At 39.0% G+C, this 16,454-nt stretch overlaps 1 protein-coding gene across 2 annotated transcripts in view; it reads right to left on the reverse strand.

Moving 5' to 3' along the window:
• Nucleotides 1-1,439: 1,439 nt before the first annotated feature.
• agap3 (ArfGAP with GTPase domain, ankyrin repeat and PH domain 3) overlaps nt 1,440-16,454 on the reverse strand; it is a 346,315-nt gene continuing 331,300 nt past the window's right edge. For both annotated transcript variants that reach the window (XM_057856980.1, XM_057856979.1), the window contains exons 17-18: nt 9,057-9,312; nt 1,440-5,665 (exon numbers count right to left, since the gene is read on the reverse strand). In XM_057856980.1, the coding sequence (XP_057712963.1) occupies nt 5,441-5,665; nt 9,057-9,312 (481 nt within the window). In that variant the 3' untranslated portion in view covers nt 1,440-5,440. The remainder of the gene's footprint in view (nt 5,666-9,056; nt 9,313-16,454) is intronic.

The following is a 16,454-nucleotide window of genomic DNA, read 5'->3' on the forward strand; positions in this document are numbered from 1 at the left end:
GAAACTTGTCTATAGACGCGTAGGGATTTTATCTTTGCCCCAGTCAATGGATCCACATGCTAAACAATGTAGCACAACCACGCCAAATGAATGCATGTCCTTGTTTTGCTTCTCTTGTCGTGATTCCTGTAAAATTAGTAGCGACGTTTTTTGCTTGAGTGGTATACGCACTGAAGGAAAAGTATCTTTTGTCGTATTTACCGTTTGAGTTTGTATAACTCTAACACACCCAATACAAAATAAATACTATTTATATCATGGTTAAAGGAAAACAAGCAGAATATATTTGACGTTGGACATAAGAGATACATAACGCCTTCTGATTACTGAAGCCCAATGCGTGTGTCATGCAGCTGACTGAGCAAGACTGACGCTGACGGGGCAAGACATCTACAAGCCACATCTGCACCACAAACTCCCGCAATCAGTTCTTCCGGACAGTCCAGAACAAATAGCTGGACATCTTGTCTTGATAAGGAACATCGGATAAGGAGGAACCCACGATCGAGAAGTGAATGGTCAGCACTCACATGGCGCTGAGGTGGCAAAATCCACAACCCTCGTTGCCCTGACAACAGTAACTCCCGAATCTTCCTGTCCAACCACAAACAGACAATAATCCTAAACGACGCCCAAACACACCCTTCTTGCCCAAATCCCACCCCACGAGAGCCTTCAAAAAATATGAATGTTTGTATTTATTTTTAAATGGTAAATGGTGTTAGACTTATATAGCGCTTTAACGAATCGTTGTCATTTTTTCTCAGGAATCTTTTGTTGACTTGTGATATGGTGACCCTGGAACCAGTCTGCCTCCTTGCTTGGGTCCGTTGCTTTTTTGCCTTACTGTTTGATTGCTGTCGACCTGAATAAATTGTCAACTTGTGTTTCGAAGCCTTTTTCCAGCTTTCAAAATGGCGTCAGAACAAAGGGTTACGACTAAGGTGAACGTGCGGAGTTTGGCCTTTTGGCCGGGTTGTTAGATTTTCGCTGGCCCGGGTAGTTGGAGCTGTGCCAGTGCGGGTCCGGCGGACCAGCTGGCGTGATTCCGGCAATCTGGCTAAAAGGTCAAATTCCTTGAGTACATAATTCAGACTGTTTGTCAAAGTAGATGCAGCCTTAGTTTACGGGCGTAGAGTTTGGCGAAGACTGGAAACTGGTTTCATGATTGGCTGATGATGAACACCGAATGAAAACGGAAACAAAATTGTGATGTGCAAATCATCTTTTAAAATGGGAAAATCTCCCCTCAACCATCGAGAACCGTTTTTGAAGCATTGCCAAAAACATGTTTGAGTAACTGAAGTACAAATATTATATTGTGCACCTTTAACCTATGTGCACAGTGTTGCATAAAATGTGAGGAAAAAGTTGTTTTTTTTTCATGCTAAAATAGCAAACACGAGACATACCTGTGGTTATCCCCACATGAAAGGGAGGCTACATGGTTTTATTGAATGTTTATTGATGGTCGACAGTCAGCCAAGCACACAAACAAGTTAACTCTTAAGCTTCTTCGCTGAACATAAAAAGGAACATGAGAAATAAAACCAAAATAAAAATATTTACATACTGCATTATAAATATGTCAAATATACATCATTTATACACAAGTACCAAAGATGGTCATGTTGTGACCAAACACGAGTACCGTCATTAAAAAATAACAATGGCCAAACAACAACAAAAAAAGCAACATATCAAAAATATGGCTTGTGGTTCAAGAGGCTTTTTGAGCCAAAAGCAGTTACCGTCATTGTTTCTCTAAGATTACAACTAATATGTACAACACTTCATGTTGCGCTAAGGTCTTCTATACTCTTACTGTATGTTGGCTTCTACACTATTTCGAACGGGTGAAGGCGGCTCCGTCAAGTCAGTAAGGCCGGTATTACAGTACATGGTTACAGTACATCTACAATGCAATCAGTGGCTGGTCAGCTTAATCGTTTGGGAAACGCGAACACTGGGAGAAAGAAGGGCTGCTGGATGGAGAAGGGCGCACAAATAAAGTAGTCACGCCTGCTTTGAGTCTTATATACAATGTACATGAAACATTCTGTTAAAATATGTACGGAGCAGTTTTTTGCCATTGTGGTTGATCAATTATGACCACCTACCTCAAGAGCTTTTTTGATTTTGAAAGAAAATCATATTGTCACCTTTTAACGGAAAAGCACGTACCTCCATCTGAATAATTCGCCAAAATTGAAAACATTCAATTCATTTTGACTGTGAGTCAATGATGACTGCCAGCCTTGCAGTCAGAATGGATTGGACGTCTATTGTCGTCAATGGCATGCAATTAGCTAAAAAAAAAGACCCAAAATGAGGCTGAAGTTTTAATATTAAAACTTTGTAAACAAACATACTGTCATCTCAAATACAAAAATGGACAAAGATTATTCTGAATCGCCTGTCAACATAACCACCGATCATATTTCGACAAAGCGCAATTGTCCGTTTGAATCGTCGCAAATGAATTGTGATTGAAGAGGTTTTACAATGGCACAACAGCGTGGCGAGAATCACCTGCAATCAGCGTCTTTATCAGGCATTCATCATCTCGATCATTTGCTTTCTTTGACTAGAAATCGCGTCGTCGGTGTCTGTGAATAGACAATTTACGTAACCTCTTCCGTGGAACAATTTGTTCTACTTTTCTGTTATTCAGATGGCTATGAGTGGAACTTTCTCATACGTGTGACAAACCTTAGCCCCTATTGACCCCAATTTGTCACTAATAGCTTCCATTCAGAATGCATTTGCGAGACCATATGTAGTCCTCCGATGCCTGGTCATGCATATTCAATAAAAATCAGGAAAATTGCTCAAGCATTTTGGACAGGTGAGAGAACATTTGTGCCATAAAATCCTCAAAACAAAACTGCAGAGGAACTAATAGCATAGAAAATTGGAAAATTTGATGTAAATGTTTTTTTTTTCTTGTTTGTGTGAAATTTAAGTTTGGCTCATAGGAGAACTTTAATTTTTTTGTAAAATGACATTGGTTGAAAGAAAATATCTGATAACAATATAAATCACATCATCTTAATAATATAAATAATAACAATTATTATTTTAACATAAATTATTTTTCCTTTTTTGGGGGGGCTTTTTCCCCATTCTTTTTTAGTATTTAATTAATTAAAAAAAATAAAATAATTAAACTTATACTAAGGCTCAGATTTTAAGAGACTTTTGTTAGGAAAAAAATCTTATTTCAACCAATCCCATCAAAATATTGTTTCCTTATTCTTCAAAACGTTGTTGGTCCTTCAAATAGTCTTGAAATTTCTATTTAAATCCTGAAAAAAAAACATTAAGAGCTAAATAATTAAATGTGAAATTCCTAATTCCTAATATAATTTAGTGATAGGCGGCACGGGAGTTTTGCGGACTATATAACGTAAATACAGTGGTATGAAAAAGTATCTAAACCTTTTGGAATTTCTCACATTTCTGCATAAAATCACCATCAAATGTGATCTGATCTTTGTCAAAATCACACAGATTAAAATACAGTGTCTGCTTTAACTAAAACCACCCAAACATTTATAGGCTTTCATATTTTAATGAAGATAGCAGGCAAACAATGACAAAAGTGGGGAAAATAAGTAAGTGAACCCTCTGCCTAAAGAGACTTAAAGAGCAATTGAAACACTGATGAGTGGTTTAAAGCTGCCCTGCCCTCTATAAAACACACACCTGGTAAGAAATGTCTTGATGAGAAACATTGTCTGATCTGCATCATGGCTCAGTCAAAAGGGCTGTCTGAAGATTTGCGATCAAGGAATGTTGATTTGTATAAAACTGGGAAAGGATACAATTCCGCTCTAAAAGTCTGGATGTTCATCAATCGACAGTCAGAGAATCTGTCTACAAATGGAGAGAGTTTGGCATTGTTGCTTGTCTACCAAGGAGTGGCTGTCCACATAAGATGACGCCAGGAGTTCAGCGCAGAATATTCAGAGAGGTAAAAAAGAACCCTAGAGTGTCTGCTAAAGACTTACATAAATCACTGGCATCGTCCAATATATCTGTGCACACATCAACTACATGTAAAGCTATGACCAAGAATGCTGTTCACTGGAGGACTCCATGAAGGAAGCCACTGCTGTCAAAAAAAACTCATTGATGCTCTTTTAGTGTTTGCAAAAAGGCACTTGGATACTCCACGGAAGTTTTGGCAAAATATTGGACTAATGAAACCAGAGCTGAATTGTTTGGGATTAACACACAATGTCATGTGTGGAGGAAAAATGGAACAGCTCACCAACATCAACACCTCATCCTCACCGTGAAGCATGGTAGAGGAAGCAACATGATTTGGGGCCTTTTTGCTACCTAAGGGCCTGGACAACTTCCAATCATTAATGCAAGGATGAATTCAAAATTTTATCAGAATGTTTTGCAGGGAAACCTGAGGCCGTCTGTCCGACAGTTGAAGCTAAAAAGAGGATGTATGCTGCAACAAGACAATGATCCAAAAAACAGAAGTAAATCAACTTCAGAATGGTTTCAGAAGAACAAAATACACGTTCGGGAGTGGCCAAGTCTACGTCCAGACATTAAACCCATTGAGATGGAGTGGCATGACCTAAAGACAGCGATTCATGCCAGACATCCCAGGAATCTGACTGAACTACAGCAGTTTTGTAAAGAAGAATGGGTCAAGATTAGTCCTGATCAATGTGCCAGACTGATCTAGAGCTACAGGAAGCGTCTGGTTGAAGTTATTGCTGCCATAGAGGGGGCCACAAAATATTACATGCGACGGTTCACTTTTCCCCCCTTCTGTCATTGTTTGCATACTAGCCTAAAAATATGAAATTTTTGGGTGGTTTTAATTAAAGCAGACAGTTTTTTTCATCTGTGTGATTTTGACAAAGATCAGATCACATTTGATGGTGATTTCATGCAGAAATGTGAGAAATTCCAAAAGGTTCAGATACTTTTTCATACCACTGTATTTTGCTGCTTGTTGTTAGCTGGGATAGACACTTTAGCAATCCCGTGAGCGGTTCCGAAGATAAATGAATGAATTTAGTTATAAAAACCAAACGTGGCGAGATGAAACGCCTGAAGGAAATGACATGAAAAACTGTGACATTTTTTACATTCAAATGTACTAGCTCCAATTTTCGGGGTTTGGGTGACCTTAACGGGCCGGACATGTAATTCTCAAAACAAGCAAAACCTCATTGGAAGACCATGCTCATAATATCTATTAAAAACATTTGTTGAATGAAAAAGCTTTCATTCTTTACTTTTTGGTGGTGAAAAGAATTCATTGGCAGTAAAAACAAAACAGGCAGAAGAGACATTTAAAGCTCATGATTATCATCTCAACCCAAAAATAAACAAAAAACAACTTTACACATGGTGACGGGCCTCCATCGCAGGGTTTCTTGAGACAAGGTGCGTGGGGAAAGGGGCTCTACATGATGCTGATGCTGCGGTCGAGCTCACACTGGGCGTTGTTGTTGATGTTGGGGTTGGCGTTGCGGTTGCTGATGTTGGCCGGCGCCGATGTTAAGGCGGCGGCATCGTTGGGGCAGCCGTGCTGGAGCAAGATGTCGGCGCACTCCTGACTGCCAGCTCGCCGGGCGTACGAAAGGGGCGTCTGGCCACGAGCATCGCGACTCTTCACATCCACGCCGTACTGTGACAGGGAATTACAACAAATGCACATTTAGGGCAATTTCTAGGAAAATCGAAGCCACCCATAATTCGGTTCATTAGACATGTCATAAATTAATGCTGTTCAAGTTTAGTGAGACATTTAGCAGAAGACTAAAGGCACGTCCACTGTAGTCGACATTCCCATTATATCCTCCATTTTGTACATTTTTTCCTCCGTTTCGTGTGAAAAATAAAAAATAAAAATAAAAATAGTGGGAAGATAGTGTAATAATGTACCTTACAAATATAGAGGAGTACCTCTACGTCGTATGAAGTTAATTCGTTCCAGGACCTTGTTTGTAAGTCGAAATGATCGTATGACGAGCAGGATTTCCCCATAAGAATACATCACGCATGAAAATGGGTCAGGGGTTAAAAAGGTGAGAAGGGTGTGGAGGAAATATGTTCCGGCGTCCTGCCAAAATGTCCTACGTCGGCGAAACGTCCTACATGAGGCGAATTTGACACCCAAAGTACTATCATTCGCTCTCAACTTGTTTTGTTTACCATATTTTTCGGACTATAAGTTGCAGTTTTTTTTTTTTCATAGTTTGGCTAGGGGTGCGACTTATACTCTGGAGCAACTTATGTGTGAAATTTTTAACACAGTATTATATAATTTCACATGTTATTTTGGTGTTTGGGAGTGACACTGATGGTTTGGTAAACTTGTTAGCATGTTCTTTATGCTATAGGTATCTGAATAACTCTTACGTTAACATACCGGCCACATTCACATTTTTTTGTTCAAGCCTCATGTAACAATATCATACTGTACACTTATTCAGCATGTTGTTCTTTAATGTATTTTTTAAAAATTACCTTTCAAGATGACATATTTGTTCTGTGTGTTGGATTTTATCGAGTAAATTTCCCCCAAAAATGCGACTTATACTCCGGTGCGACTTATTGTCCCAAAAATACGGTAGATGCATACTGGCAAAACGTACTAAAAAATGCCGGATGAAAATACTTAAATGTAGTTATATCAAATAAGGACGGTTTAAATACGCTACGTGACTAATGTGGTCAACTGCTTTAAAGCCACCACAAAAAACACAATGGTTAAAAGTATGAGAGGGTAATACATGCAAGAAGTATTTTTGAAGGAATGAAAAGGTAATAAAAAACTCAATAAAAACAAAAATAGTGAGTACTCGCCGCTTTTAATCGATGTGCGCATGCGTGCGAATGTTTGCGCAAGCGCGTTGAGCATTGTGTAGACGTTTCGCCGCGTAGTGAGGAATTGCCCAACACCGGTACACTGTACAGCCCAACAAAATATTGAGCTCTGTCGAACCCACACTATGTTTCAGTAATATGCAGGAGGCACCACAGACACACTTACACCTTGTGCTGGCCATGTTTTATTTAGAAACAAAGTTTACTTTGAAGCTAAACGAGTTAGTTGTTCAACACTGCACACGAATGTCGCACTGAAAATAAGGTGCCACACGTCCCTGAAATACTAATTACAGCGATAATAGAAATAAGCTTGTCTTTCTTCTTTTATATTATTGTTAAATACACAAGCTTGACGCTAACTTAACGAGAGCTATTTTTTCACCGGAGATTTGGCTAGAGCTGGCAGTGTTCAACGCAAGCTGCAACGAATGTCAGTAACTTTGTTATACCACAAAATATGAAAACGATTGAAACCATTACTCACCAAATTCAATATGCTGACAAATGCATTCATCTAAAAAAAACATCGGGAGAGAGACCGCTCCTCGTCCAGCGAACGTGAATTTGTGCTTAGGGCAAGATTGTCGCAATTAGCGATCTTTGACGCTATCCCTTTTCCACTTAAAACTTGTTATTCACTTAGCGGCTGTGAGTATAACCTCAATGAAGTTGCTCTCCCAGCTATGCTTAGGCTAAAATCCGTCTTTGTAAGTTTTTAGTTAGTTTGTATATTGAAATTGAAAGGAAAATGTGTGTTTTGTTTTTGGCAAACTTTTTCATGGTGCTAGCCTGCTGAAGCTACTCACACATGGAAAAATACTGTTGTACAACGTTTTAAATGTATTCATTTTGTACATTTCAGTTACCACGATTTGAGAGCTCAATAAATTTGAGAAAAGTACGCCTTGCGTTTGTTTTTGGGTTCGCTGGAATAGTGTCACTGACACACACAGAGCAACAAACGGGAAGGGGTGAGCGCTGCCACGCCAAGCCACTTCTGGCTGCATTTTTGACACATGAAAAATAGCGAATACCGTACTACAGAGTGATGGAAAATTTTAGTGGTTTTGAAACACCGACGTTTTCATACTATGGTAAACCGGCAACTGGCACGAGTCAAATTTTACGTCAGATGTCGAAAAGATTGTGTGTTAAAGCGATCGTATGTCGAGGTACCACTGTATGTTAAAATGTTAAAAAAAAATTACTATTATATTTTTTATTAACTGATAATTTCCTTGCAAAGAAATGTAATTATTTTTACATGTTGTCAGGAGGACATTTTAATTGAAGACAAAAGGGGCATATAAAGCTAATATTTCTCATTTGAAAGTTAAAAAGTATTTGCGGTGAAGAAATACAACTTTTACCATAATTTACAATGTTAAAAGTTCAGCAAATTAAAAAAATATATTCTAAAAAAATATTAATATTGAATATTAAAAAAATAATATTTCAAACATTTTGGGGGAATTTAAAAATACACTAAAAATAAGTGTTATGGTATTATTATTTTCATTTTATTTGATCATTTTAAACAAACAAACAAAAAAAACCCTCATAATTTTAAAACTTAAAAAATAAAATCAAACTGTAATACCATTTGTTAGTAGCTATGATGAATTTAATCTTAAGCAAAAAGAATGATTACTGATGATTAAAAAAACAATCAAATTTTGCAAATTTACCGTGATTTAAAAAAGAAAAAAGTCAAAAGGTTCAGCTGAAAGGAAACATTCCATCCAAAAAAATATTTGTAATAAAAGCACTATAGCATTCCTGAAAACCTTTATGTGTTATTATTTTCTTGATATATTTTCAACGTGCATTGTTTTATGATTTGACGCCAAGTCGACATTTAGTCAATTCATTTAGTCTATATTAAAAGTTAATGCCTTTTTTCCCCCCCTAGACCTTTCAGCCTGGATCCTTTTTTTTACACCTGGTTCCATTATGTAGGCAAAGGTCAGCTATAAAAAATGTGGTTAATTATTGCTCTTATTGGTTTAAGTATTTCCTCCAAGTCTAATTCTGTTTGACTCGAGGAAGATGATCGTTTTAAAAGATTAATGAGCTGCAGCTGATTTCCTTCCATTTCATGGGTAATCCCTTACCGCAAACCAATTTGTAGAGCACATCCTGCTCTAGAAATTCGGTCATCGCTATTGGGTTTTTACGTCACTCACCCATATGAGCAATTGTGTTATGACCACGTTGGCCATGGCGCACGAAAGGTGCAGCGCTGTACGTCCGTCGCCGTCACCGTACGTCTCATTGACCTCCTCCTTGGTGCCATGTGCCAGCAGCACTACTGTCAGCCTCAGGTCGTCCTCTACCACCGCCCGCAGCAGCTGTTGGCCAAGGGGCACGTCCGACTGGGGTGGCCCCACAAGGAACAGCTTCTGCTCGTATTTGGCTCGGATCCAGCGCTCCTTTTCCTCCCTGTGAGGGTGAAAGTGGGCAAGATCTGTGTTTTATTTTTATCCGAACATCTTTATTTAACTTTCTCTTAAAAAAAAAAAAAAAAAAAAAAAACGACACTTTTGCAGTTTGAGTGTGGTTCACATCCCTACCAAATTTGAATGATTAAAAAAAAGTGCCATGTAAAATATCATATTGTCATCGTCTCTGGCCTCAAATACACACTGTCAATCAAATACTAGGAGCAGTGTTTTGACACACTATGAAGACAATATAAGCATTAGGTTGCTTGTTTAAAATACTTTTTTGTGTGTTTTCGTCAACTCACTCAATAGTGGAGACAAAACGTTACAGAATGGCTAACCATGGCAAATTCCTACAATGCCGTGAAACCATGAAAAAGAATTTTATTTATTTTGAGTCTTTTAACATAAATTCTGCACTTTCAGATCATTAAATAAATGTAACTGTCAGAAAAATATAATTCATGTAAATATACATTTTTACGAGCATATATTGTAGCATCTACAAGGACAACGCCAACTTGGCGATTATACACATAAGCAGGAAAAAAGTATTATTTATTATAATTAACAGTATAGTATTCATTATACCCACCTGGACACCACGAAATGTATGTAAAAGAAAGTTAGGGTTTAGAGTTTAAGAGGATTCTCCTCGTTCACATTAGCCTAATGCTAACGTGAATGCTACGAGTTAAATTTAGTGTCAGATGATCACTTAGCACAGACCTTTACAGGTTAAAGCAGTACTTCTCAAATAGTGGGGGGGCGCAGAGCGATGCCAGGGGGGGCGCATGTGACCTCGGGGAACATGCTTTTTTTTTTCTTTTTTTTTTTTGCCGTACTGGAATAAAGTGTACTTGCACATCCACTCAGTGGGTGGCAGTGGCGCTCTCATTTTCAGAGTGCGCGCAGTATTTTTGAACTAAGGAAGAGCACTGAGCACAGTGAGCACACACAGACAACAAATATGATGAGCAGTGTGCCGCTGCCGTTTTCGAAAGCCGTTTTCCGACCGGACTCACTCACGCAGCGACCCACTGTCTTGTCCGGTTCTCACGTCGCCGCCCGAGAAGTGCCATTTTCGGCTTGGGATCGTCACGGCGACCGCCCTCACCTACGGTTCTACCTCGGCCGCCGAGAATGCACTTTTTTTGTGCTGTTTGCCTTTTAGCTTTGACTTTTAATACAGTGGGTGATGAGGAAAGACCACTGTTTACTGTGTCTAAAAATAATTATGCGGACAGCCAGAAGCCAAATCAATTAAAACGCCACTTAAAGACATTAGACCCCAATCTCATTGATAAGTTGCTTGATTGTTTTTCAGCGAAAACGTGCCGAATATTGCCAACAATCGTCCTGCTTTGTCAGTGTTATATCAGTAAACCAGTGAGCATTGTTAGCATGCTCATTGCAAAATAATTCCACACCATTGCAAAGGAGGTAATACTATGAGCAGCAAAAATAAAAACTGTCCTTCTGTCCAAGGTCACTTTTTTTTTCTTTTATTTTAGTTTTGTTTTTTTCAGTCAAATTTTTTGGCATATTGTCCTCATGAGTGAATGTTTCTAATCAATTTTAATTTGATATTATTTACTGATTTTATTACATTTTATTTTTCTGTTTCAAATTGTCAAAAATGTACCTTGAGTGTATTTTTTACAGTTTGGGTGAGACTTTTTTTTTTTTTTTTTTAAAATTCAGGCAAATTGATGCGCGTCAAGTCTTCTCTGTTACAAACAAAACAATGTTAATAAAGTTATACTTTATTATAAGTTCATCTGTTACTTTTTCTCTTTATTAGAAAAAAAGGACAATGTTAGGCAGATGCGTATTTATAATAGTAATTTTATAGACAAATGATACTATTTACAGTGGCGGCAGAGAGTTTGGGGGGGACGCGAAACATTTACGTCTTCCTTGGGGGGGCGTAACAGAAAATAATTGAGAAGCACTGGGTTAAAGCAACATTGAATATCGCCCTTTGCCAAGATAAGAAAACAAATGTTACCATGTGTGCAACCCTGCATGGAAATTGGAGACAACACACTTGTGGTTGGGAAGGGGGTTGGGGTGCAGTACGTCACGAGTGACACAACCAGACACACTACGATGCAGGCTAACTACAGTCGTGTTCAAAATTATTCAATACCCACTGTGGATAAGTGTTTCTGAAATCTTGCGATTTATTTTCATTTGGTTTATAATCACATTCAAGAATTGCATGTCAAATAGACAAACACAACTGAAATAAAAATATATTTCGGAATATTCCAATTTACAGCCTTTCTGTGATTACTTAATTGACAAAATTATTCAACCCCTTAGGTATGTATATTAGTACTTATTACAATATCCTTTGCAACAATAACATCCTTTAGACGTGAAGCATAGCTTGACAAAGGTTTCTTGCAGCAATCCACAGGTATCTTTGCCCATTCCTCATGGGCAAAGGCCACCAGTTCATTAACATTTTTGGGCTTGTGTGCTGCAAATGCCTTCTTCAAGTCCCACCAGAGATTTTCAATGGGATTTAAGTCTGGTGATTGCGATGGCCTCTCCAGAATCTTCTCGCACTTCTTTTGCAACCAAGATGTGGTAGACGTTGAGGTATGCTTCGGATTGTTGTCCTGTTGGAAGGGTCAACCTCACCCAAGCCTCAGCTGTGTCAATGACTGCATGACATTTGCATCCAAGATCTCCTGGTAGTGAACTGAATTCATACTGCCTTGCACACGCTGAGGGTTCCCTGTACCCGAAGAAGCAAAACAACCCCAGAGCATGACTGACACCCCACCATGCTTCACAGTAGGCAGGGTGTTCTTTTCTTTACAGGCATCATTCTTTCTCCTCCACATGTACCGTTGATCCACTGGCCCAAAAAGTTCCAGTTCGGTCTCATCACTCCAGAGAACAGTATCCCAAAACCTTTGTGGTTTGGCCACATGGTTTTTGGCATACTGGAGTCGACTCTTCTTGTGCTTTGGAGTCAGCAGGGGTGCGCCTGGGAGTTCTTGCATCGAAGCCATCATTTCGCAGTGTGCGTCTTATTGTCCAGGATGAAACCTGAATACCTTCCTCTGACATGTCCTGTCGTAGTTCCTCAGCTAGTGCTGCAATGATTAATCGATTAACTTGAGTATTCAATTAGAGGAAAAAGATTCAAATTAAATTTTGCTGCTTCGAGTATTTGTTTAATTAAAGTGGCATTGTAATGGTTTATTTTCAAAAGAGTTTGCATTTAGTTTTATTGATTTAGGTGGATACACTGCTCTCTAGTCTGCATCGTTTCACATGGCTGAATCCAGCTGCCCCCTGTTAAGACCAACATAAGCTAATTTTTTGTTTGAGCTAATGGTTTTTACAATGCATTCGTATTTTAGTTTATAGGTATATTTAGCTGTTTTTTGTGGGAATATGTATCCTAACCATTTGTTAAGAACATTGTTAAAAAAAAAAAAAAAAGTTAGCATTTTATAGCATTTAAGCTAGCGGACTTTTGCTATGTAAGTTAGCCAATTGTTCTTTTGTTGTACATAGATCCTCATTAAAAAAAAAAAAAATTATACCGTTTGAGTCCCAGCTCAGGTTTTTCAATTTTTCATATTCCTTATCCGATTACTCAATTATTCAAACTAACTAGATCATCGATTAATCGACTACTAAAATAATCGATAGCTGCAGCCCTATCCTCAGCTGTGACCTGGGGATTTTTCTCCACCTCTCACTTCAGGTATCACACAGCAGTTGTAGACAGTAACCTCTTTCTACCACGCCAAGGTTGCGTCTCCACTGTACCTTTAGCTTTATACTTGTGGACTATGCTCCCAATTGTGTCTCTTGACATTTTTAGGCTGTTTTGCTATCTTTTTATATCCATATCCTTGCTTATGAAGTCAAATGACCTCCTCTCTGAACCTTTTTGACCATTCCTTGGACTTAATACCATGTTGTAAAGATGTCATTAACTGCCAAGAAGAGCCATGTGTCACAGTCCTTTATATCTGCTTAATTGATGCTCATTAGGGTTCTGTTCACATCCACAGATGTTTTCATCAGCTGTTTGACAACACCTGATGGAAACGTTTATTCTTAAGTGTGGTGGACTTGGGGGGTTGAATAATTTTGTCAATGAGGTGATAACAGAAAAGCAATTAATTGGAATATTCTCCAAAATATTTTTGTTATTTCAGTTGTATTTGTCTATTTGACATGCCATTATTTGGTGTGATTAAAAACAAGATGAAAATGAAAAATGAATGTCAAACTTGCAAAAACACTTATCTACTGTGGGGGTTAAATAATTCTCGACACAACTGTATACTGTTCATAAAAATGTCACACATTGTGAACATTTGATGGAAACTATTGCGCATTCTCGTCTCCTTCTCGTCTCGTCAGACAAAAACTGCCATTCTTGTTTTGTTTTAGTCTCTCAGAATATGTTTTTAGCTCATTATCGTCTCGTAATCGTCATGAAAAAAAAAAGTGTTCGTTGACGAAATATTTCCGTTATTATCATCGTTGACGAAAACAACTACTTTCCATAAGTTTGTGGTTTTATGCATCTATTATGAAAGTATATATCGGTTAAACTGTGAAAATTAGAGGATGTCGATTTACAGTGTACGACCCTGAATCTTCTGCTTGCGCCCCTAAAGTTTTTAAGTTAGCGGCCATTGTCCTTTATTAAAAAATGTTAGTCTGGAGCCCTGTAAAAAACAAAACAAAACAAAAAAAACACCATAAAGCTACAGTGTATCACAAAAGTGAGTACACCCCTCGCATTTCTGAAGATATTTAAGTATATCTTTTCATGGGACAACACTGACAAAATGACACTTTGACACAATGAAAAGTAGTCTGTGTGCAGCTTATATAATAGAGTTTATTTTTTTCCCCTCGAAATATCTCAAAATATAGCCATTAATATCTAAACCCCTGGGAACAAAAGAGATTACACCCCTTACTAAATACGTACATCTCTAGATGTCCAAATTGAGCGCTGCTTGGCATTTTCCCTCCAGAATGTCAAGTGACTCGTTAAAGGACTGCTGTCAGCATTGCTGCAGAGATTAAAGAGGTGTGGGGTCAGCCTGTTAGTGCTCAGATCATACGCCGCACTCTTCAGCAAATTGGTGTGCATGGCTGTCACCCCAGGAGGAAGCCTCTTCTGAAGACGGTTGACAAGAAAGCCCGCCCGTCTCATCAGACCATAGGACATGGTTCCAGTAATCCATGTGCTTTGTTGACATGTCTTCAGCAAACTGTGTGCGGGCTTTCTTGTGTACCGTCTTCACACAGGCTGTAACAGGCTGACTCCCCACCTCTTCAATCTCTGCAGCAATGCTGATAGCACTCCTGTAACGAGTCACATGACATTTTGGAGGGAAAATGACAAGCAGTCCTCAATTTGGACGTTTAGGGGCAGTTAACATGGAAAAGTCGAAAAATTTCAAATTTGCATTTATATCAGGGGACCCCAAACTACGGCCCGTGGGCCGGTTACGGTCCACCTCCACATTTGGTCCGGCCACTGAACAATACCAGAGAGCATTTTTTTTTTCCCTCAATAGTATTATTTATTTCCTGTTTTTTTTCTGTGAAGAACCCAGAGAGGGTTACTTGGTTATTATCTATTAAATTAACAGTGTTATTATTATGACATTACATTACATATTTTCATTTTATTTACTTTTGTTCCGTGAAGAATCCAGAGAGAGTTATTTGATTGTGGTTTTCTGAAAAACAATAAAAAATTTTTACATTTAGGCACTCCTGCAATCGTCACACTTTTTCTGTTACAAACTGACCCCGGCCCCTCATCAGAGAAGGGAAAAGTTATGTGGCCCTCACAGGAAAAAGTTTCCATTCGAACAATGTCGCAATTCCGCATGAAAACGATGTAGGATTTCATGCCAGGCCCGAGGGGGCAGTGCAGATTTACAAGGCGACAGCGAATGATGCACTTTGACCTCCTCAGCCCGGAAGACAACATGCCCGCCCACTCTAAGCATTGGCATTTTCTTTTGTTCAAAAAGGCACAAAAATGGAAACATTCAACATATTTAGATTTAAAAAAATATCATTAAAACAGTAAATTAAAGCAGACGTTCCGCCATTAGCTGTTTTTAATGTTTAATAGCACCGCTGCGCACGCCCAATGTGACGTGTACGAGTGGTGACGTTATCGGCGCGGGTACCGTGCGGCAGGAGCTTTTGATATGCATGCGGAGCCAACCCCCCTCAAGCCCCCGCAATCGAATTCTTCCACTTTGGAGGCAGGATTCAGAATTTTTCGTCTTTGCCTTCCGTCTTCGCAGACACCATATGCACGCGAGGCAATTCCGCTACTCAGTCATTGCGTCTTCGTGTCGCAGAGTCGCCATGTAAACTGCCCCTTAGGGATGTAAGTAGTTCCCATGCGGTGTACTCACTTTTGTTGCCAGGGGTTTAGATAATAATGGCTATATTTTGAGTTATTTTGAGGGGAAAATAAATGAACTCTATTATATAAGCTGCACACAGACTACTTTTCATTGTGTCCAAGTGTCATTTTGTCAGTGGTGTCCCATGAAAAGATATAAAATAAATAAATACAATTAAATATCTGCAGAAATGCGAGGGGTGTACTCACTTTTGTGATACACTGTAAAAGCTCTGTGTGGAAAAAGTAATTTACTATCTTCATGAACTGTGGGTAATCTGATTTTTTTTGGAACGCTGTGTTCATTTTCATTGACCATCGCCAAGCCTGATTACCTCAAGACCTGTTGAGTCAATAAATGACTCAAGAACCTGTCTGACAAAATGAAGTCAGCCAAAAGATCTCAAAAATTAAATCATCCCGTTTAAGTCCAGTCATCGAGGAAGACCCAATCATGGTAAAAAATTTCAGAACGCAATGAAACGATCAAATGGCTTGCTTCCACTTTCCGTGGATTACGCTAGAGAGTGACGCGCAGAAGGCGGCGACCGCTTTTTAAAGGTTACACGTCTTCGTCGCTCAGGCTGCCGTGACAATACCGGCTTTTTATTTTTTTTCATCGGTGCTGTCAGTCTGAACCAGTGGACGCCCTCCCACAAAAGAAGCGGCGTGTCTCGGCGCCACCCGGGGGAGACCCGGCACTCCAGTCTGAT

This window comes from Corythoichthys intestinalis, chromosome 14, assembly GCF_030265065.1.
Source record: "Corythoichthys intestinalis isolate RoL2023-P3 chromosome 14, ASM3026506v1, whole genome shotgun sequence".
In the NCBI taxonomy this organism is placed as follows: domain Eukaryota; kingdom Metazoa; phylum Chordata; class Actinopteri; order Syngnathiformes; family Syngnathidae; genus Corythoichthys; species Corythoichthys intestinalis.